At 47.8% G+C, this 24,294-nt stretch overlaps 2 protein-coding genes across 5 annotated transcripts in view; both read right to left on the bottom strand.

Annotated features, from left to right (window-relative positions):
* Positions 1-1,216: 1,216 nt before the first annotated feature.
* Positions 1,217-24,294, bottom strand: part of LOC121444487 (methylglutaconyl-CoA hydratase, mitochondrial) — a 95,733-nt gene continuing 72,655 nt past the window's right edge. For 3 of the 4 annotated variants that reach the window (XM_041646295.1, XM_041646296.1, XM_041646297.1), the window contains 4 exons: positions 7,917-8,104; positions 6,560-6,610; positions 5,789-5,836; positions 1,217-1,759 (listed from right to left, as the gene is read on the bottom strand). In XM_041646295.1, coding sequence (XP_041502229.1) covers positions 1,682-1,759; positions 5,789-5,836; positions 6,560-6,610; positions 7,917-8,104 — 365 coding nt within the window. In that variant the 3' untranslated portion in view covers positions 1,217-1,681. The remainder of the gene's footprint in view (positions 1,760-5,788; positions 5,837-6,559; positions 6,611-7,916; positions 8,105-24,294) is intronic. The other variant, XM_041646294.1, reaches the window with a different exon arrangement.
* Positions 3,822-4,287, bottom strand: LOC121444488 (NHP2-like protein 1). The gene has a single exon (XM_041646298.1). The coding sequence runs from the start codon at positions 4,285-4,287 to the stop codon at positions 3,901-3,903; it is 387 nt and encodes a 128-aa protein (XP_041502232.1). The 3' UTR covers positions 3,822-3,900.

Raw genomic sequence — 24,294 nt, 5'->3', positions numbered from 1 at the left:
AGCACTAACATTAGGTGGCTCATAAATGGCTTAATTCCAGCTCCAGGGGATCCTGCGCCCTCTTCTGGCCACCGTGGGCACCTGCATATACATGCATACAGACATATTTTTAGACAGAGTCTTACTGTGTAGCCTGACTGTCCTAAAATCCCCTATGTAGACCAGACTGCCCTCAAACCCTAGGGAGATTTGCCTGTCTCTGCCTCCCAAATGATGGGGTTAAAGGCATGCACTATCATGCTAGGCCCATAAGATATATATATATATATATATATATATATATATATATATATATGATTATTTCTGATTCTATGTGTATGTGCATGCATGAGTGTGTACATGGGCGAGGGTTATGTACAAGTGTCAGTGCCTGTAGAGACACTGGATCTCCTCGAAGCTCTGCACTAGGTGGCCCGTCTTCTATAGGTTTAGTGCTTCAGAACCTGCAGGTCTCACACCGAGATGAAGTGAAATGCTTTTGTTGCTTCTGCTTCTTGGACAACCGCGACTGGTGCCCTCATTCCCTTTCTGTGTCACAGGATGGAATATCAGCAAGAGAAAGTGCAGGCAAGGTGAAACATCCAGAGCCAGTATCCTACTCCTGCTCCCTCCCCATCTAAAGCCACCACAGGTCTTCGCTTCCAGCCTCGCACCTCGTTAGGAAATCAAATGTGACTAACCAGCAAGTGCAGTCTGGCTACAGATCCACACCCTTTCCCATCAGCAGCACCACTTCCAGCCCAGGCACAATACAGGTGACATTTTTTAGCATGCTCAGCAGCTTCCTCGGTAAACAAGTAGGGATACCAGACAGGATCCCCCGAGGGCCAGGTGTGCACACCAGACACAATCTCTAGAGAGTCAAGCTCCTCAGCTGGCTAGCTGAGCTACCTAACGGGTAGGTGTGCGGATCTGCAGCCTCAGGATGAAGATGTGAGCGCAAGGGAAGAGGCGGGATGCATGCATGCTGCAGGACACAAGGTCCACTGCAGTCTCTGGCAAGCACCAAGTCCTGTCTGAGCACAGCAAGGCTCAGTCCTGCAAACCCCTACAGAGGATACTATGGCTAAGCCAAGCAGAGCCACCTGAAGGCCGACCCCTCACTCACCTCCTGTTCTGGGACCGTGTCACATGGTTCCATGACAAAATCAGCACAGAAACGTTACTCTGGAATCCAGCACACAGCAATCAGTTTTGAAATGCTGGGCAAAGGGCAAGAGGCAGATTCTCAAATCATCTTCATTGGCTTTATTGACACTGGGGAGTTTCACTCAGAATGTCCTCAGGTGGCAAAGGACATATACATAGCTAGTCAGCAACTGTATTTGGTATAACTTCACATTTTTGGTATACAGAAATAGTTTTATTTTCTTGATGCAGCACAGTAGACATACAATCAATTATTCCCTAGAGAATGCAATATAAATTATTCACATTAAAAAATTAATGACAGAAAGCTGATATGCGGGAAATATTAAAAACATAGACCTAATTCGAATGTGTTTTGAGCACAGACACGGCTAGCTTTATAAATCTGAATAAATACGACATGGCGCACAGTGGCTCGAGCACAGATGGGCCTGCTCCAGGCGTAGTGAGAACCAACCCACTCTCGGCTTTGGTCGCTGAGGAGCCGATCGAAAGAGTCTCCAGCACTACAGGGCTTCTCGGGCTTTTCCTCCTATTCTCCTTTATAGCGAGGGGGTCTTTTCTCCTTAAAAGCAAGAAGACCTTCCAGTCTGTCTTTCGTTGAGATGGTCTAGGAAAGACAAAACATGAAACACTAAAATCTACAAACACACAGTGCATCAAAGCATTAACTACGAAAGCCACCAGTAGGTACTGGGAAGGCCACTTGTCCTTTGAACAAATTTCCTAAGTGTGTGACAAATTATTTTTAATCCAAATTTTTTTTCCATTTTAAATATGCTTAAAAAGTGAAGTGTTTTGTTTTCAGAGGTAAACCAATGAAAAGCTCAGCATGGAGACCCCTGGGCTCCCTCTACCACCAGCTCCAACAGCCTGCGTCAAAGCACACGGCCGCTATCTCCTCAACAGTCAGTGCGCTTGCGTGTTCTGGGAGTCTGACAGAGGCATGACGTCACCTGCTCATCACCACAGTGTACAGAGAGTGACTTAGCTGCCCCAAACATTCTTTGTTCTTCACATACTTGACTCCAGCCTGTCAGCTCTTCCAGGATGTCACTGAACTGTCAGGAATGACTCAGGACCCAGTCCTTTCAGATTGGACCCTTTCACACGGAGCACCATGAATTCAAGGCTCCTTTACACCATTTTCTTGCTTGACAGGTAGGACAGGCTCGAGTGAAGGACGTTTATTTATTCATTCATTCATTTTTGAGAAAGGGTCTCACTACATAGTGGAGGCTACCTTCAAAGTCCCAAAGTGTGGCACACCAGCCTTGAACTTTGTTGGATTTGAATCATGTGCACTAAGCCTGACTATGAAGGACAGACATCTTCACTGTTTCTAAATTAGTAACTATAGTAACTATGAATAAAGTTTAGCAGCAGGTTCTGGGGCAGAGATGCTTTCACCTTATCTGGGCAAACATCCAAGGACACAGCTGCTGGGCAACATGGTAGAGGGTACTCAGGCTTATCTCAAACTGCCATCCATGCTGGGGCCACAGAACCACTAACACCTGGGCAGCCATGGTCAGTGCCTACTGTCCTGAGGTTTGGTCATTTAACACACACTGCAGTCTTCAGTTTCCAAATGACAGGTACTTCCAGCACAGTCTCATATGGCAGTGTGCCATCTGCCCATCTACTGCGGCAAGGGAACTATTCAGATCTCCTTCTGTTCTTTTATTTATTCATCTACTCAGATCTCTTGTCCTGTCTGTCTATCTGTCTGACTATCTAAGGTGTGAGCATTCTGCCTACATGTGCACCTGCAGGCCAGAAGAGGGCATCCATTCCATTACAGATGGTTGTGAGCCACCATGTGGTTGCTGGGAATTGAACTCAGGACCTCTGGAGCAGCAGTCTCTTAACCACTGAGCCATCTCTCCAGTCCCTCTTGTCCATTCCTTTTTTTTTTAATGTAATATGAACATATTTATTAGGATGCTCAAGAATGAACAACATTATTTTCGCTCTTCATGTGACAGAGAATACATTTGACCCATGTTGAGGGAGGAAAGGGATAGGGCTACCAAAGTGGGTGTCAAACAGCCCCACAAGAAATCCCCATTCAACGAAGGGCAGAATGTCCCTGACAGCATTGTCTCTGCTCTGAGTTCCAGCTCCGGTATTCTTTATTCCAACTATTCTGTCCTTGTCACTCTTCAAGATTCAGGCAGTCAAACTCAGGCCGCCTAGGAGTCTGCAGACCATCCCTTTGAATTGTTACTGCCTTGATACCCTCAGTAGGGAATGGGGTGAGAATATTAGGTTACACATATCAAAAACACAACATTAATAAATGGCACTTGGACGTAGGTTTGACATTTTCATACTTTCTCTTCAAATGACGATGGGAGGGAGGGGCTGCTGAAAGCTCTTCAGTCATGGTAGCATATATGGAGATCTCCTATGCAAAGGCGTGAGGGACGCGTGTTACTGTCATCTTGCCCTGCAGAGGAGTGAGTTTGCAGATGGCTTAGGTGTTTCCTGGTTCTTCCCACTGTTAAACTGTGCCGTCCTGCCTCTCACCTGCCTCAGATATCATTTCACTTAGAGTAAGTGAAACAGATTAAAAAATGGTAGGAGAGGATGGAGAGATGGGACAGAACAACCCTGTAAGACTATAAAAATACAAAAACCAGATGTAGTACAGTATTTATAACAGAAACTGGCTGAAAACACTACATGCTAACAGACGGTATGATACAGAGTAGGGTGGGAGCAGACAGGAAGGGCAGAGCCACAGGCCTACACCAGGAGCCTTTCAATAGACTGCTGGATGGACTGGATCTGCTGCTTCAGCTGAGAGCCTTCTTTGATGGTAACAGAACAGGCAATGACAGGTCTGGAGACCCCACAGGCCCGCCCTAGAGCCTGCTTGGAGCGCACAAATACATAGGGGACATTCTTGTCTTCACACAGCAGTGGGAGGTGCAGGATGATCTCCAAGGGCTCAGCGTCTGCTGCCATCACAATGAACTCAGAGATGCCTCTGTTGAGGGTTTTGGTGGCTTCATTGGCTCCTTTCCGAAGCTGCTTGTAGTTGCACGACTGCTGAACAAGGTCCAGCAGCTTCTTGGTGAGGTGAGCATCTGCGAGGGGATAGGCCTTCGGGTTCACATCAGCCTCTGTCATGGCTGTGGTGCGCCGGCCTCGCCGCGGGTCGTGAACAGCCAAGCTCCGACAGACCGAAAGCGCCGCATGGAAAGACGAGCGGAAGTCCCTCTTGTCCATTCTTAAAGAGGCTTTCACTACCTCTTGTGCAGCCTTCAGAGTTCCTGCTGTGTCTTGGATGTGAGACCTTCATCGGATCCGTGTTTTGGAAAGACTTCCCTTCCAGCACAGCCCTTGTCATCCTTTCAGCAGTCCTCTCACACCATCTCCTCTCTCTCTGAGGGCTTGGCATTGCCAAACCAGGGCTGACCGTCCTCCCACACCATCTGTATACATTCTATAGTTGCTCATTTCACACGCAGCAGCTTCCTGTGCATTTGGAAGCTCATTCTGTGCACACTTGCACATACGCAGATGCCCGATGCTCCAAGCTGCTGCCTCCATGCCCACTGTTCTCCACTGAGCGGCTGCTGTCCTTCTGTCCAAGTGTCCACGGCTATACTGTGTGGGCTCCCCAAGTGAGGCCCTGGGTCCACTGACATGCTCTTTCATCAGCGGCATCACAAAGTCTGGGTACTCTTGGTCTCCCAGCAATATCTTCTGGCCACACGGAGCTATCTGTTCTATAGCTATGAACTCTGAATCAACCTTCCATCCATAAAGTTAGGAGTCAAGATGCATGCTGTGATTGAATTAAATGCACAGACGTTTTATCTTTGTCTGGAAACAAGGCCCAACTTCACTATGTAGCCCTGGTTGACCTGGAAGTCACACCTGCCTCTGCCTATGAAGTGCTGACATAAAGGTGTGTTCCACCACACACTGCAGGACTCCTCCTGCCCTCCAACACGGACAGCTAATGATGTAGATCACGGTTTCTGCTACCACTGCTTACTAGTTTTCTCCTCTAGAGCCTGTGTATACTTGATTAAATGTTTTGACTACTGAGATACTAGCCATTATTTCACTTGTGGCTGGTGTGCAGGGTCAGTGCGATCTTGCTGTGACTTCTGAGCAGGGTTCCATTGTTGCTGGTGTGCAGGGTTAGTGCGATCTTGCTGACTTCTGAGCAACGTTTCCACTGCAAATCTTTGGAATTTCCTCAGCTACATCAGCTGTTTCGTTTCTACCTTTCTGACTCTGTCCTCTTGCATTAGCCTGGCTCCTAAGCCGGAGCTGAAAGGAAGTGGGAGGACGCCACCACCTTGACCGTGACAGAGAGGGACCACATCAGCACAGGGCCTGCTCTGCTCACATTTTATTGAGAGCTTTGATGGTGAATAAGGACTAGAACCTGACAAAGACTTTTGCTTTGGGGGAGGGGCCCATTCATACAATCACACAGTTTTCTTTTTCAGTGAAGACCTTAGGCCCAGAAATAGCCAACGAACCACAAAGACCATCAGCACATGGCAGGGCACCCCTGCAAAATCTCAGATGTATCCACCTCCAAGGATGGGAATGCACACAGAAACAGAATCCCTTGGAATTATCATGGCCTGACTGTGGACATGTTACATACCTGAGCATAGCAGGCTTCTTCTATGGCTAGCCCCGTTACTAAGTCGACCTAAGGATGAAAATGTATTTTAGCACAATAAGGAAGATTCAATATAATCTCAAACAATCTAAAATAACAGAATCCTTCAATATAGCACAATTGTCCTGAAGTATGTACAACTTGAGACCTCCAACTCGGCTCCTGAAGTCACAGCCTGACTCCACCACCTGAAGTTGACCTCTCTCTGCTTCAGAGGCATGTCTGACAAGGACCTGGCTGCACTACTCCCTACAGAGGAGGGACAGTGAGGGTTAAACAAAGACTTGCACACTCACGCGCACACATGAGCTCCAAGGTTTATAGAACCTGCACTGTCCACTGTTCCTCCAGCCCAGGACCCCTCCTTGTGGTCATGTTCCCAGTGTGACTCACTAACACCTCAGACCAGCCTGGGCTCACTGCTTCTCCCTGCACACACTGAGAGGTTCCAGGTAGAGAGGAATACTCAGCAGAGGTGGGCAGCTCTTCTTGAATGACTGATAGAAGAATGATCTGGCTAAGGAGCCTGTTTCCCCAGGGACTGGCTGAGGACCCCACTAAAGCAATGTCAAAGAGAACAAGGCTGCCATGAGCTGCCAGGACATCAGAACTTTGTATCCATGGCCTGAAAGGAATCCCAGCAGCTTCAGTCAATATGACACCAGCTCTATTCCAGAGTGTAGGAATTAACCCGGATGTCTAAGCTGATTCCAAGGAGCAGCCTCCTTCCTGTGCAGCACCAGAAACACTCACCTCCATCCCTTGATTAATCGCTAGTTTGGCCACTCTCATTGCAACAGGCCCCTGAAATTCAAAGTCAAGAAACAAGTCTTAATTAAAACTTATGCAAATTATACAGAATACCTAAGTATAATTCCCATATTCTCAACGTAGGATCCACAGATCTGCTAACAACAACTGAGATGCGAGACAGAAACTGATTTTCTGAGCTTCTTGGACTTTCAGAGTGGCTGTCACTGATCACACTGGACCTTGATGGCAGCAGGAGGAGTGTGCTTTAAAGGTCCAGCAGACTTCGGTTACTGTCCTTCCACAGGAAGCAGAGGGGAGTGTGGGGAGTCTGCCCGGCTCGGCACCACACTACAGTGGCAGAGCCTGAAGCTCAGGCTGGAGATGAGCTGGGCTGTCAAGTGGGGCCTATGTTGTCACTGATGTATTGGCTACCTCTTCCTGCAGCATGGAGAGCCCACAGGGATCGACCCGGGTGTCCTCTCAGCATAGACAGCTAACCGCAGTGATGGTGGGCTGACACAGGTATGTCCCCGTCAGATATGTCGGGTTAAGGAGGGAAGAACTAAATGCCCTCTCTGAGAAGACAGTGACACTCACATGCTGTGGAAGCTCAGCTGCCATCACTACCCTAGAGACAGTCACACTCTACAAACAAAACTGAGGTCTTTGGTCTTGGTTTACATCTATCTAAAGGAGGTGAATGTCAATTTGATGTTAGATTTTGTACTGAATGGTCTTTTTAAATCAACACACAATGTAGTAGGGCCAAGGAGAGGGCTCAGTGGGTAACATGCTCACTGGGAGTTCAGATCTTCAACACACATGACGGGCAGGTTGGTGTGGCAGCCACCCTGTAATCCTAGAATTCGGGGAGGCAGAAACAGGCAGAGAGCACCTTGACTGGACCAACGAGCTGTATTCCATAGCTCAGGGCCCGAGAAAGAGACCCCTCCTCAGTATGTAGGTGGAAAACGATGGAGGAAGACACCAACAGCAGGCCTGACCTCCACGGGAGTGTGCACATGCGGTCTCCTGACTCAGCGGGAGGCAGGGCCATCCTACATGCTTCAATGGGAGGTAGCAGCCCGTCCATCACTGTCTCTACAGAGATGACTCTGTTAGAGTATAAGTTGATAAACAAGCTAAAGCAACTTGCTAGGAAGTTACGCTGTGTGTGTGTGGTGCTCATGCATGCCATGTGTCTGTCTCCCGTGCAACCCTTGGACTACCTTCAAATCTTATTTTAACTGCTTTACTTGAGGCAGGACAGGGCCACCTCAGCTCGTGAGATGGGCACTACACTATTCCCAAATGTTATGGAGTGATCTCAAATGGACACAGGTGCTCTCACTGGTACCTGAGGTAGAAACTCTCTCGCCAGGTCCAGTGCCTTCCTGTAGGCAGCATCCCCTTCCTGGTTCTGTTCTAACACGTGGCTGATCAAGCCTACAGCTTTGGCTTCTTGACCATCAAGAACTCGTGCAGAGAAGATGAGTTCCTTGGCCAAGGACATCCCGATGGCACGCGGTAATCTCTGTGTCCCTCCTAAAAGGTGGAAGAGAGACAGAGACAATGGCATGTGATGACCTGAAAGAATTCCTTCCAGAGACACCTCTGTGCTTCAAGAAACACTCCAGTGTACTGAGTTACCCAACTGCTAACGCCGAAGCACGTAAGAATGCGTGTCACGGAGTGGTCTGGGCACCTGGACACAGCCGGTCTGGCAAGGATAGGCCCTCCTCCCAGTCACTGGCCTAAGCAGACAGCAGCAGACAAGCAGGGCTACCAGGAATTCACCCACCAGAATTCCATTGATCTTCCACTTCAGGCTGGGAGGAATTTCCCAAACTCTGACAAGATCAATTCACAGACTTGAGAGTCCTTGGTGGCGTGTGAACTGTAAGCTAATTCTAACTCAGCAGAAATGAAAGCAGGTATGAGGAAGCTGGCTGTGTCTGTCCTACACCACTCACTTCTCTGCTGGAGATGCTCGCTCACAAACTCGCTTATCCATTTGCTCACTGGCCCTCCTCCTCATTCAGATGTGTCCCCCCACTGAGGAAAACTGCTCTCCAGAGTTGGGATACACACTTGGTCTTAGCTCTGTCAGTCCTCAGGCACGCCTCAGCTCCAAGGGAAGACAACTAACTGCCCAATTTAGGGTAAACACAGGTCAGAGGCTAAAGGTCCATCCATACACCAATTCACTGCAGCATCTTGTGGGGAAAGGATGGGAAGAGGAGCCAGATGCCCTGGGGTCAGTTTGCAGGTGCTTGTGAGCTTCCCGAATGAGTGCTGGGAACTGAACCTAGATCGTCTTCTAGAGCTGTCAGGGCCCTTAACACCGAGTCATCTCTCCAGTTCTAACCAACAACTTTTTAATCCTTAAAAAGCATCCCTAACTTGCAGATTTTAACCTACTGGACACTTGACAACACTAAGGATTTCCCACTGAGGCTGGAGCCAAGCCCTCTGGGATGGTGGGAACCCGTGGGCTCTGGGGAGGTTCTGATCTGTGGTCATGCAGCACTTTTCCTCTGTGGTGCTGACAACGTGGGACAACCATGACTTCACATGCATGTTCCGAAGATTCTCTTAAATATTTTGCATAGGTTGAGGTTCTGCCTCCAGGGTGCTCAATGACTAATGAGTGATCATTCAGCACGTCCACGTGATCTCAGCAGATCTTCAACCTCCCCATCGCACACTTTACTAAATGCAGTTCTGCAGCAAGGCATACATTTTACCATCTTGATTTAACTGTTCCTTGAAGCAAAAAGTCAAAAACAAAAATTTGAGGGGCTAATTTTCTCAAGGGTGCACAAAGATGACAAACAGCTTCTATAAGGTCGGAAACCAGATCCTCGCCAGGTTTCTCCTTTGCTATCTATACTTTGTATCTTCCAGTCTCTACATTAGATCAGGGATCCAAAATTGCTACTGGAGCCTTACCATCATGTCTGCAAAATGTAGTGGGCAGAAAGAAGGGGGGAAGGCAAGAAGAACTCTACTTGTTGGAGACCTTAATTGAGCACTGGTCAACAACATCTACTTGTGACTACTCACTGGTGAGAGCTGGGTCATACAAAGCTACGGGGGCTCAGAAATGAGACTCCTTGCTGTGTGTCCCGCAGCACGAGGAATTAAACTGGACCTCTGTTTCTAGGAGAGTGGAAGTTAGTAGACAATCGGCAGTCACAAACTAAATAGGCAAAACAGATTTAATCCTGTCACTAACATTTCATATTTACATGTTATTTGAATAGGATGAAAGTACACTAGAAATGTCAAACCCGGTTTGCAATTTCTGTTATTTAATCTAATGGAAGGCATAAAAAAATCTTAGAAAACAGCCTTTTGAGGGTACGCTACATAAAACAGGCAGAGGCTCAGCAGGGGCGCAGGCAGAGCAAGCTTCTGCCAGAGGAGAAATACAAGGCGGAGTGCAGGAGGCAGCAGACAGATACAGCTTCCCGTAAGAAAGCTCTGACATTCATAATAACATAATAGCATAACATGTAAACAACTGAACATAATTTGGAGCCATCCCGTACGAAACGTCAACTGTAGAAAGCACCAAGCTTGGTCTGGCTTGTTTGTCCTTCGTTTCTCCACCCTCTTGACTTCACAGAAGAAGAACCCACACTAACAAAGGGGGACACTTAGCACACAGACTTCAAGCAGAAAGCTACAGGGGTCACAGCAAGGAATTTTACCTACAGGATTAGCACTGACCTTTGGCCCCAGGAGCTCCTTATGAATCCCTTCTCAAATCCCTTCTCTTAAACAGAGAGCTCCACACTGCAGTAAATGCCATTACATGAAACAGATGCTGAGAGCTGTGTCAGAGGCTTTGGGCCAAGCCTTCCCAGTAGACCAGGGCCCACTGCTCACACAAATCACTTTCTCCCCTTTACAATATGTTGACTGGTGTGAACACGCATGTCACAATCACACAGAAACCATAGGAATAGCTAGCCTTCAATGTGATCATTGTTCAGAGTGTTGTGACGCTTTCTACTCCCCCATGCTCTTGGCATGTTGTAAAGCAATGGGGACAGGGAGGCCACGATCAGAACATATGAGGAGAAAAATCAGCTGGCTAAACCACAGCAGAACATCCTGAACCACACAGGGAGAGCTCTGCCAGGCTCTCACTAATGCCTCATTTAGCAAAAACTAGAATGCTAAAGGACTGGACAGGAAGACACAGGTTAGACATTCAATTATTTTCACAAGGTCAATTAAGCAACCGGCAGCAAATTAGAACACTTGATACAGCTTTACAGTTTTGGAATTAGTTATTAAAAGCCTTTCTACCAGGGCCCTATACACTGTGAGTGGAAGACAAGCTGAAGCTTAACTCAGCACAAACAAAATGATGCTTTTTAAATGTCTCGATATGCTTGCTTTCTCTAACAAAAAGAATTTGTTCAGACATCACTGTATGTCTTAACTTCTCTCTCTGTGGTTCTGGGGCTCTAATCCAAATCCTTGTTAACTGTGGTAAGAGCCCGGCCTCAGAGATACACCCCTAGCTGTAATCAGCCCCATGTCTCTTTAACATTTTAAAGTACATCACTGCAGACCAGTAACAGTCTTCCTTTTAAAAGCTATAGGAAGACAGCCAAAGAGCACTCTGACCAGTTCCAGCCACAACCAGCAGCACAGCCACCCTTTGTACCATGTGCAGTCTGCAGGCTGAACTTCAAGGGGGTCTTGAAGCACCCAGAGACCAAATGACTACCTTACAATAGCTGCTTCCCACACAGCCGAGTGGACTCTGCAGGTCTCAAGTAAGCAGAGAGCTTGCCAGCAGGGTCCCACCACTAACATACCACCCGCTATCAACACACCATCCGCCATAACACACCATCCTCCATTAACACACAACCCACCATCAACACACCACCCGCCATCAACACACCACCCGCCATCAACACACCACCCGCCATCAACACACCACCCGCCATCAACACACCGTCCGCCATCAACACACCGTCCTCCATCAACACGCCACCCGCCATCAACACGCCACCCGCCATCAACACGCCGCCCGCCATCAACACGCCGCCCGCCATCAACACGCCGCCCGCCATCAACACGCCGCCCGCCATCAACACGCCGCCCGCCATCAACACGCCGCCCGCCATCAACACGCCGCCCGCCATCAACACGCCGCCCGCCATCAACACGCCGCCCGCCATCAACACGCCGTCCTCCATCAACACGCCGTCCTCCATCAACACACCACCCGCCAACAACACACCACCCGCCATCAACACGCCACCCGCCATCAACACGCCACCCGCCATCAACACGCCGTCCTCCATCAACACGCCGTCCTCCATCAACACGCCGTCCGCCATCAACACACCGTCCGCCATCAACACACCGTCCGCCATCAACACACCATCCGCCATCAACACACCATCCTCCATCAACACACTGTCCACTAACAACAAACTGTCAGCAACACGTCATCCGCCATCAATACACCATCCAAAGTTGTGATTCTCTGGAGAGCAGCAACCCAGAGAAGAGGCTGCGGGAAAGAGAGAATAACTGAACCACATGGTACCAGCTAGATCACTCAAGTAGCTCATGCCACCATACACTCTGTGACCATGTCTACTCTCCCGTGTGACACTCCTCCATTTCACTCCCTAGTCATAGAAACAACATGTTACAGATGATCACACACACCAAAGGCTGGGTCTCTTTCTGTGATGACTACCTATTCTACCTAAAAGAACAGGTGTTGTGTGTGTGTGTGTGTGTGTGTGTATAACATCACACAGTTGTTCTGCTAGAGGAATACACACTTAAAGGAGCCCCCAAGAGAGATACTCAGTGCTGGAAATGCAGCTTTCAACTGACAGTGAGGACCATAGTTGACCCCCAGCATGAGCTGTCACACAGTCAGGCCACTCCATGAGCTGTGTGTGTGTGTGTGTGTGTGTGTGCATGCACCTATGTAAGTGGACATAGAGAGGCCAGATAATCCCCTAGAGCTGGACTTACAGGTGACTGTAACTCCTCTGAAAGAACAGCAAGCTGTCACTCTTAACCTCTGAGCCATGTCTCCACTGCCACCCCCCAACACACACACACACACACACACACACACACACACACACACACTTCTTACATCTCAAATGTTGAAAACCAATTATGCAACAGTATTTCCAAACTCAGCTTGGTGGTGACAGTGTCTTCACTAAGTTCTTTACCAAGAAAAAGTTTCCTCATCGCTATGACCGGATGAGGGGGCTGTGGCAGTCAGCGAGCCAGCATTGCAAAGGACTCCATTAATCAAAACAATGGCTTTCATCTCACAGGTTCTGCAGGTCTGGAGCACAGGAGGCCTTTGCTGTAGGCTTCCCCTGCCTCTGCCTAACATTCTGTCCTGCAGCAGTGAGCCAGGTGAGAGTGCTGACTCCTGGCATGGCGTGACTCAATGGAGTGATTCAACAGAGACAAGACATGGAGGGGAGGCCACAGTCTTAACCTCTCTGAGGGGTGTCAACTCGGAGTGAACCGCAGTGGCAGATCGTCCACGGGAACAGTACAGACCATGCAACACACCCTGTGTATCACTTCCTACCCCTTTCTCTAGAAAGTCTTCCGAGCACCTCCCAGAAGTTTACAATCATCTCCATCCTTCACAGGCTGAGGAGAGGGAAACAGAGCATGCTCAGGAGTCATTTTTAAAAACAACAAAGAAGAAGGAGCGGGGAGAGAGTAGTATAGAAGACGCTGCTGTCGGACAGCTCTTACAGAAGACGCACATGGTAGCTGCCCATGACAACAAGGAGTAAGGGATGAGGTGCACACACATGAAGAGCAGGGGCTTTCACTCAGTGAGGGGCCTGAGGGTTTAAGAAGACACAGTGGAGCACCCCTGGTAGCAGACACGTACTTTGCCTCAAACCCAACTACTACACACTTCCTTCTAACATATGTGGGGCGTTGCCATCGACCAGCAAAATATTATTGAAAAAGAAGAACATGGAAAAACATTTAATGTTTCCAAAATACAACCAAACAATGACTCAGAGATGAAGACATGAAAAGTTTTATTTTTCCTAACAAAACTAGGTCACATGGTGAAAACCGCAAGATTCTAGTACAGCAGGATTGTCATGAACACACAACCAGCATCCACTGAGAGCTGCCAACGCACCACAGCATAACACAATATCTGCAAGACTCCCAGGAGACCACACTGTTAATATGTTATGAGCGAAACTGGCAACCTGGGCTCACAGAGCTGCAGTGACCAAACCATGCACACATACACACCAAACACATATCACACACACACACACACACACACACACACACACACACACACAGGCTCATGAGTGGATGGTGGCAGACCAGCTCACCTGCCTTCCCTCACAAAGCGGAGGCCAGAGCCTCACAACTGCCCGCCCTATTCTCTTTTGATGGACAAAGGTTCTGTGAGTCTAATGAAAAGAGAACATGAAGTTGGCTGTGTCATCTGGAGCCAGCAGTGACAGCGGCAGAAAGCTTTGAGAGAACAGCAGTGCTCAGCTCAGCCAGCAAGGGCTGCTGCAGGGAAGAAGAGGAGTCGCCTGTGCCTCCTGGGGTGGGGGGGGCCTGGTTCCCACTCACTCTGCAATGGATACATCTCCCACTGTCTGTGGGTTTAGGGCCTGGCCATTGTTACAGCATCTCTATGAACTCTGAGGTTGTGTGCGTGGGAACTGTCCCAAGTGGAATTGCCCACTGCTTTGTGTTTTTTAAAGACAGAAAAACAAACAGCAAAATGAGCAAATTTAAGCAAGTAAGATGCTCGAGAGTCCACTGAGAAAAGCAGTGAGAATTACTGGTCACTGGGGGAACCACTGGCACTCTGCAACTGCTTTACATTAAGAAAGGATAAACACTCTCTGGGGCATAGCCCGGCAGGATGAGGCCACTCAAGTTATCGGAAAAAATTATTTTTGTAAACCATAACCAACTATTGGTCAGTTTTTGAAAACTCAGAGTCATAGCTCAAGAAAAACAGAAAAGCAGACAAATAACATAAAAACAAGATATACCACAAAATGCCTCAGTCTTTGTCCAAACCAGCAACAAGAACCACGTACAGCACAAGCCAGTGTCAGCTTACTGTGCCTACCCTTCAGGCAGCACTGCTAAAAGGAAGCCACCATTGCTTGTACATGGCGCTGTACCCCACCCCCAATCCACGGTTTCCCTTTCTGAGGTTCAGTTCCCCAAGATGTGTGCAGTTTAGTGGAAAACTCAGAAGTAGTTCATGGATTTACACTGCTGCAGCTTGGGGACAACTCTTGCTCCGTGCTGCCCTGCTTAGGACACGACTTCCTCTTCTTCAGTGTGCCCCACGGCAGCTGGGGACGGTCTACACCGCTGACAGTGTTCCCCTGCACCTGGTTTCTTCCATCAGTGCCTCCACAGGTATGTACCCAGAGGGAAGGCAGTGGACAGGACTGACCTGCTGTTTCACACATACGCTGGGGATCTGAGAACGCAGCCCCGCCAAGGGGCAACAGGTGTATTAGCAGTACCATTACTGTATACAGGTCAAAGCTGTCATAATAAAATGTTGGGGAACCCCACAGCACTGCCCACTCAGAGCCTTCCTTCTTAGAGACCGCTCATAAATAGACAGTTAGTTGAGCCTTAACACCCATTTTGGGGGCAGATTTTGCACTGTGATATTTCAAACTATTTTAAAGTACAGTTGCAAGTTAACCTGTCTAATGCTGACACACTTTGATACTAGCCGTATCTCACAGCCAGGCCCTCTACTACACTGCCGAATATATGAGTGACAAGCCTACAGACAGAGCAGTACCATCCCTGTCACAGTACCAGCCTGTCCTCAGAGTGCTATACCCCCTGCGGGTGGGCGTGCACTGCCCAGGAGGACACTAAGAGGACTACTGGGACACAGTTGACACTGTCACTGCTTCCATGTGCGAACATGACTATCTGCTACCACTGTGACACATACAGCTGAGGAGGCAGCGATGGATTTACAGGGTGTGTGTGAGTGTGTGTGTGTGTGTGTGTGTGTGTGTGATTAGCCCACGCTGTCAGTATTTTAAACAAAACCCTCACACTGACTGTAAACTTACAATGTATGTAAACTGCCAATACCTGCAGGGAACTTAGGTCATAACTAATTCCTCTCTATTCTCTTCAAAGTCTGTGGGGAAAAAAAATCTAGTTGAAAAGGCATGGGGGGTGGTGTGAATCAGTGTGGGCAGACTGCCCTCAAGAAGAAGAAGTAAAGCCAACAGAGACAGCACAGGACACACGTTTAAGCGAGGACACAGCAAGCTGGGGTTCCAAAATCCAGCCCCTCCTTCGCCTTGTTGGGTGGTTCCCACTGTGGAGATGAGTGCTTGCTTTTTACCTAAGAAGGGGAAAAGCCGGAAGAAAGCAGAAAATATTACAGTTGCCTGGTCAAAGGATGAAAGAAAAATCACATGATAATCTCAAAAGATGCAGAGGGCTTTCCATAAAGTTCACTTTCCCTTCATGATAAAAGCCTTGAAGAAAACAGGAAAAGAAGGACCATTCCCCTACCACAATAAAAGCTATGTATAACCAACCTAGAGCCAGTGCTACGCTGAAAGGGGAACCAAGGATGAGACAAAGGTGACTATTGTCTCCGAATACTCACAGGATACTTAGTGGGCCAGAACAATAAGCAAGAGAAAGAAACAGGAGGGACCTGAAGGGGAAAGGAACAGTCACAGTATCCCCATTTGGGATGACACAATCTTACACAAGACCATAGGAGCACCAGGGAACTCTTTTATCTGGTGAGCACGTTCAGTGAAATGGCAAGAGGCAAAGCGGCCTAAAGAAATCATTAGTCTTTCTGCATCTGGGACAAACAAGGTGAGAAAGCATCCTGTTGATAACAGCTCTGGAGTGAGTGAGTGAGTGAGTGAGTGAGTGAAGCACACAAATAAAATACACAGAAATAGACTTAACCAGTAAGATGGAAGATTTCTGTAAGAAAAACTTTAAGAAATGAAAGAAGACAGTGTAGGTGGAAAGACTTCTCATGCACGCAGATCAGCAAGATCAATGTAGTCAAAGTGGCAATGCTACTGAAAGCAACCTAGAGCCGATTCTTCACAGGAAAACAACCCTAAAACTCACACGTAAGCACCAGAGATTCAGAAGAGCCAAACCAATCCTGAGTAGAAAAAGCAACAGCGGAGGTATCACCATCACTTATCTCAAATTATACGAGAGAGTCACAGTGACAAACACAGCATGATAATGGACGTGCAGACCAACAAGACCCCACCGAGGACTCATGAAGAAGCCCACACATCTGTAGCCATCTGACTTTTGACAAAGGTGCCAAAAATATAATTGGAGGAAGAAGACCCTCTTCCACAAAATGCTGGGGAAGATGAACATCCAAATACAGAAAATCACACTAGATTCCTCTCACACCGAATTGAAATCCACTGATAATGGGGGTAAGGCCTGAAATTGGAAAGTTGCTAGAAGACTCTCAGGACACAGGCAGGCAAGGGCTTCCTGAACAGTACTCGACAGCTAGGAAGTAAGAGTGAGAACTGACGGTGGGGTTACATCACACTGAAAAAGCTTGGGACAGCTCAGAAAAAGGACAGAATGGGAGACAGGAGACGACCTTCAGCCATGTACCTGGTGGGCGTGTACACAGAATGTAAAAAGAACGTGAACTGTAACCCAAGAACCTCAAAGTAATCCGATCAACAAGGGCCAAGTGAAATGAATATAGGCATGTCTTGAGAAAGTCGAGCCCAACTGGCCAATAAATATGCAGAAAAATGTTCAATGTCCTTAGCTATGGGGGTAATGACCTGTCAGAAGAGGAACTACCAAAATAAAATCAAAAGCCGGAGAAAGCACACTGCAGTGGGCACTAAACCAGCAGAGAAGCAGTACAGAGCATCTGCAGGGAACTAAAACTGTCTCCGCCCTCTGGCCCAGCTGCACCACTCCAGGTATACCCACGGGAGCCAAGGAATAGACACGCGACACCTGCACATCTGTGCCACTGCAGTACCAGTCAGGACAGCCACGCTACGGAGTCAGCTGAGGTGCCAGTCAGCAGATGGCCTGCAATATACGTGAACTGAAGTACCCCAGCCATAAGAATGGAACTGAGGCATCTGCCACAAAGTGGGTGGAGCCGGAAATGTTACATTAAGTGAAATAAAGACAAATGTTGCGTGCTTGTCCCCTCCCCCCATGTCTAAGGTGGGAAACATGTAGAGGGGGGAACTACTTAAGAAGAGGAAGTGGACTAGTAGGAAGGGGGAGGGGGGACAAGAGGGAAACGAATGTAAGAGCAAAGCACACAACACACATTCCTAACACATCAGAATCCTGAAACTCAAACTCCCGAAAGCAAAACTAGCAGGCTAAAAATGTAAAGAGGGCAATGCCTGAAATAGACACTAAAATGTCAGTCTGGCTAGAAAAGAGATGTGTGCAGTACACAAACTCAGAACACCCTGCTCACGTGTCAGATCGCTACCTAAGGTCGGAGGGAAGGGCAAGCAGGATCGTCACAGTCCTCAGAACACCCACCCTTAGTGACAGACAAGGCTATTCCAGTCTTGGGGACCTACTGAATGGCACACTGTGACACAGTGTGTGAAGCTTTTCCTTGTGACAATGTTTTAATAACAAAGAAAGGAAAACAAGCCCATGCATACCAAGAGGAAGTGGTGGATGGACACAGCATTGGAGAAGAAAACAAGGATGACGTTCATGCAACGTAAAAGCAGCTGCGGGAGGCACTCACAGACCAGATGCTGCCACACAGCTCAGGTGTAGGCAGGCGTTCAACTTCTTAAGAAAATTCCACAGTGCTTCTTAAATTGTGCCTATCGTTTTACATGAAGATGTCTACTCCCAACAGCAGTGCCCGTCGCTGTGGGTGCAGAGCTCAGGCCTGGCTGTGCTGAGTCCGCATGCCATACTGCTGATGGTCAGTATCTCTCCACGTTCTTATCTGCCGCCCTTCCACTTCTTAGGGAAATCTGCTCAAATCTCTTGACTCTTTCTTCAACCGGTTTCTTTAATTTCCAAGGAAATCTCAAATCTCTTGGCTCTTTTCTTCAACTGGTTTCTTTAGCTTTCCTTCTATTGAGCTCCAAGTGTTCTTTACATACTGCAGGCACGGAACTGCTCCATCAGTCATGCCCTAATAGTGTACACACTCCCCCACCCCACCTTAGCAGTCTTCTGACAACAGACAGTTTTCATTTCGATGGATCTGGCTGTCGTCCTGCAAGTCATGGGAAGAAGGGTTTCAGGACCCCTGGGGTTAGATGCGCACACAGTCTCAAGACCCTCATGTAAACATACAGCATATGCAAATGTATGCTAATCCTCCTGCACAAGCACAGGGCCTTTCTAGATAATTACATAACATAAACACTATGCAGGAGGGATGTACTGCTTGTGGAAAATGACAAGAAGGCAGTCTGCACGCGCTCACAACAAAGTCTCCAAATGTTTTTGGCTCAAGGTTGGGTGTACATGTGGAAGACGAAGGCTGGGATGCAGAAAGCCACCACATTTCTGCATTCTTTTCAAATGAATACTGCTTTGGTGCCTGAGAATTCAGAAATCTTACTTTCTAACTCAAGAGCTACAACCTACAGGTTGAGAATGGCTGCCTGCTCCCGGTAAAATGCTGAAGGTCAGAGAACTGTCCGGGGTTTGCTCTCTTGGGGGCAGGTCTGTAGATGGAAGCATCCAGACTGTGGCCGTCCCAGCACACAGGGATTCTAAGAACTGAACTTGGGTGCTCACACTGATGGCAAACACACTATAGACTGATCCCAGTCACCACCCATTGGCTGTTTGGTACTGCCTAACTGTAGGATGGACCACTACTGCAAACAGAAACAACCTGGTAATGCATGCAGTCTCCCTTAAAAAAGTTCACTTGTCCCACTCCACAGCGACTAACGGACAACAACCAGCAGCCAAGAAGCCGAGAAGCCGAGGAGACGCTGTTTTCTACTCTCTGAAAAATAGCCGCGGAGTCTGCCAGCTTATTAAAAAAGATAAGTTTCCAGGTTTCCAATACGCAGCTGTCCTAGCTAGTTTTACATCACCTTGATACAAGCTAGACTCATCTGAAAGGAGGGAACCTCAATTAAGAACATTCCATTTTCTTAACCAATGACTGATGGGGGAGGGCCCAGCCCATTGTGGGTGGTGCCATCCACGAGCTGATGGTCATGAGTTCTCTAAGAAAGCAGGTTGAGCAAAGCCATGGGAGCAGGTCAGTAAGCAGCACCCCTCCATGGCCTCTGTATCATGTCTTGCCTCCAGGTTCCTGCCCTGCTTGAGTTCCTGTCCTGACTTCCTTTGATGATGAACAGTGATGATGAAGTGCAAGTCAAATAAAACCTTTCCTCCCCAAGTTCCTTTGGTCATAGTGTTCATCACAGCATAATCACCCTGACTAAGGCAACAGAGGGTCATGGTGTCTTCCACTCCATCTGTCCTTCCTATTGTAATCTAAGTCGGTACTATGCTGCCCAGGCTACTCTCAAACTCCTGGGCTCAAGTTATGCTCCAACCTTAGCTTCTGAATTAACCAGGCTCCTAACACTGCCACCGTGTCCTGCTGGTGATAGTTCCCATCTGATGACAGCCTATGATGATGATAAGCCTATCAGGCTGCACATGATGATGACATGTGTGACCCCAGTACCCAGAGATTGTTCACTCTAGCACAGAGAGAGACGGGCTCCCTGTGCCAGAGAACGTGCATACCTCTGGCTTCTGCGAAGGCAGAATGGCTAGCTACAAAGAAGTCACTCCAGAATCCATGAGCAACTTCCTCATATAAGGCAAGCGTGTGAGGTCACTAAGACGCATGGGGTTCCTCTCCTTTGCCTGGGCGCCAGGTGCAGCAGCAGTGCTCCCCACCCCATAGGTGACCCCTAACATCTGGAGTGTCCTGGCATAGTCAAGTGGTAAGCTCTTCTAAGTTTTGCTAACTTGCAGCCCATCCTGCTCAGCGAGAGACTGCCTCATGTTCCCATCTGTTCTCCAAGCAGAAGCTGCCTGGGCAAGCACACCTTCTGCTTTGCATTTTCCATGAGGACTCATGAAGGAATCGCCTGTGGGGTCTGCACTACTTACAGAGGAGCTGGGCTTCTGAGAAGAGCCACTGGAGAGTGGTAAATACAAGTCAATCATGGATGATCAAGTATTCATTACAGAAGCCAGAGGTGTGGCTTCTCAAAGAGCCTGTAAAAGAAAAAGGGAAAGGGGGCCAAGTGTGGAGTACATGCCAGCACAGAAGGGCTCTGCTTTGCCCTGACTCCTGAGCCTGCTCTCTGGCTCCCTGACAACCCTATGGCCACTGTGCAATCCACTCAGGACAGAGGGACTTTCCATTTACTCCTGAGCACGCTCAGTGTCTCCCTGATAACCCTATAGCCTCCGTACATTCCACTCAGGACAGGAACAAATTCTTACACCGAACAAGCAATGGATGGTTCCCACTGCCCCCTAAGTGCTGTGACTATATGTAGTTCACCCTTCATGATCACAGGCTCTGCACTCAGACTCCAGTCACCACAGGCGGAAAATATTACTGAACACAAACGGACATTTGTCCGTCCCTACTCTGAATGATGCAGCCTACCAGGCAGCTACCTGCACAATGTAAGTAAGTACTCCAGCAACTAGAGGTGATCTAAAGTACAGGGCGGGCACACACAGGCCACATGCAAATATGCTCTTTACTGTGGACTGTGAGGTGTTCAGGCTGTGGTCTCCACAGGGGAGGGCTGTCCTGCGAGCACCCTCCAGCAAATGCTGGGGAGCAGACAACTACTGTGTGGTGAATGGGTAGGCCGTGTTTCTGCTCCAGTTTCTTCTTCAGCATCCTCTGTGGTAAAATGGCTCTTTAGGTCTAGTTGAGCTACCAAAGTTTTTAAGGGAACCTACGCACCTACCTATCAGTCTCTCTTATCTTTCTTTGGGTAATTTTTAACAATGCTCATCTCTGTGTAAGGAACAAGGGCACAGAAATAACAACCTTTAAAAAGAGGCTATGGGGAAGGACGAATACCCAGTTATGTGTATCAGGCACTTACACACATGTCCAACAGCCACATGGACCCATGACCCACACCAAGTCTAGGACCCGGCAGCAGGCACAGTGAGATGAAGGCTCACCCATCACCACCATGCTAACCCTTCTGTCTGAGAATGACATGACTGTGAAGTTGTCCTGCAGAGATTTAACCCACAGAACTGAGGACACAATGGAGACAACGAGGTAGCCAATGTCCACCTGGAGACAAAAAGAAGTCCCTCTGAAGATCACACCACCGAGTACTGGGTGTGGGTACAGCACGTGTGCTGACTATACCAAAACAACAGTGTCACAGACTGTGCTGGGGATGGGACCTTTTCAGACTGAGGCATCACAACCATCTCAGTTTGCATTCTCACCCCTGGACTGTAGTTGCTCATATCCAGTACATAGGTGGATGTAATGGAATAGGCAAAACTTCCTATTTCATTATAGTTATTACTATTGTTTTCTTGGTTTATTTTTTAATTTTTTTCCTTTAAATCTAATGTACGGAATTTGTCTGTAGCTCACTGGTAGAACAGTGTCTAGCATGTACAAAGCCCTGGATTCCATCCTGGCCCCATAGACAGACAGACGGGCAGAAACAGACAATCAGATAGTTTAAATATATGATTTTCAAAAGGTATAAATGGGATACATTACTTTTTAGAAAATAATTGATCAAGCAATTTTTTTAAAAAATTATTTTACCATTCTGAATATGTGTGATGTGTGACTAGTATTTATGTATTCACGTGGGTGTGAAAAGTGCATGTATAGGTGTGCACACACCCTCAGGCTGGCACCAGGTGTCTTCTTCTATCACTATGCATCCTGTGTTGATATGGAGTCTCTTACTGAGGCTGGACACCAGACCAGCTGGCCTGATCTCATGCCTCTACCCGTGCTGAGATTACAAGTATGTGCTGTCACACGCCTGAAGAGCAAGCACTCTAATGACAGAGCCATCATCCTGGCCCCTTGTGTAATTGTCCAGTTAGGGTCATTCTAGCAAACATGGACCTAATTAAAACCTTCCACCTCAGAAGAGCCACTGCTTAAGGGAAACTGGCAAAACTAACTCGGCAGTTCAGTCTCATGTTTACTAGGACAAACTGAGGGGTTGGAGTGTGTGCGGCTCCTGCAGAGGAACCGGGTATGGCTCTCGTCACACATCAGGCAGCTCACAACCACAAGGAACTCCAGCTCTAGCAGATCTGATACCCTCTTCTGGCTCCGTGGGCATCTGTACACATGTGTGTATGAGCACACGCACACAAAATTTACCATGAATATTTGAAAAGAGATGCAAAGTTGGAATTCTACACAATGTACACAAAGTGGACAAATAATTGGAGTGGATTAGACGTTCTGGTTTCAGTAACCATCTCATCCAAAGTCCACGGGATCTACTACAGAAACCAAACCTGTGTGGAACACCTTGGCCTGTTCAGTATGCAGACACAGTCCTCCAAACACCTACAAAAACAGGAAGCAGGTTATGGTGTGCGACTGAAACCTCGTCAGAGGGCTGGAGATGGCTCTGTGTTTAAGAGTGTGTGCTGTTCTTGCAGAGGACCAGGTTGGGTTCCCATCACACACATCATGCAGCTCACACACTTTGACTCCAGTTCCAGGGCATCCAACACAGTTTACTGCTGTGAAATAATCCTTTTGTACACTGTGAAGATTTGTCACTTGGATTGGTTTAATAAAAAGCTGAACAGCCAATAATCAGGCAGGATTTGGGGGACAGAGAGGATGCTGGGAAGAAGAGCAGAGATATGCAGTCGCCAGCCAGATGGAGAGGAGAGGAGGCAGCATGGTCAGTACACAGTAAAGGTAATAAAGACACTAGACAAAAAGTACATTGCTAAAAATGGGTTAAGTTATAAGAGGTACTTAGTAATAAACCTAAGCTATCAGTTGAGCTTATATAATTAATAAATAGTCTCCATGTGCTTATTTGGGAGCTGACAGGCAGGACAGAAAAATCGGCCAACAGTCTAACTTCCAAGGGCACTTGAACACATGTAATATATATAAAAAGCCATACAACATAAAAATTATTTTTAATCTAAAACAAACCTCTCAAGGAGAGATACAAGCTTAGGCTATTATTTCAGGAGACCAAGGTCACACTGGGTGTTAGTCAAGTCTGTCAGGCCCCTAATACAGAAAAGTGCCTCTCTGCTCCTACTGCATGTTGGGAAGCTCACTTCAGTGGCTACATGGCCCTTAGAATTCCAGGTCCCCTGAGGAGGACTACAGCCAGGAGCCTCACAAGCTGAGGCAAAAATTTCTCCCTCACATGTGTCTCCTGTGAAGGAACTGTTCAAACCTTTTCAATCAGCTTATTAAGATTGCCTAGGCATATCACCTCTGTGGGTATTCCGTGTCCACTGGCCTCAGAATAGAGTTCAGAATTGCCTTCCTCTGCTGCAAATACCAGTTTTGGTTTTGTTTGTTTTTCAAGACAAGGTTTCTCTGTGTAACCCTGGCTGTCCTGGACTCACTGTAGACGACGCTGGCCTCAAAAGATCCACCTGCCTTGCCACTGCCTCCCAGATGTGCACCACCATAGCCCAGTTATTTTATTTCTTTT

This window comes from Microtus oregoni, unplaced genomic scaffold (assembly GCF_018167655.1).
Source record: "Microtus oregoni isolate MIOR12 unplaced genomic scaffold, Mior012 000128F_ref0000496, whole genome shotgun sequence".
Lineage (NCBI taxonomy): Eukaryota > Metazoa > Chordata > Mammalia > Rodentia > Cricetidae > Microtus > Microtus oregoni.
Note: the sequence above shows the minus strand (reverse complement) of the source record. Positions and strands in the feature narration are given on the sequence as shown.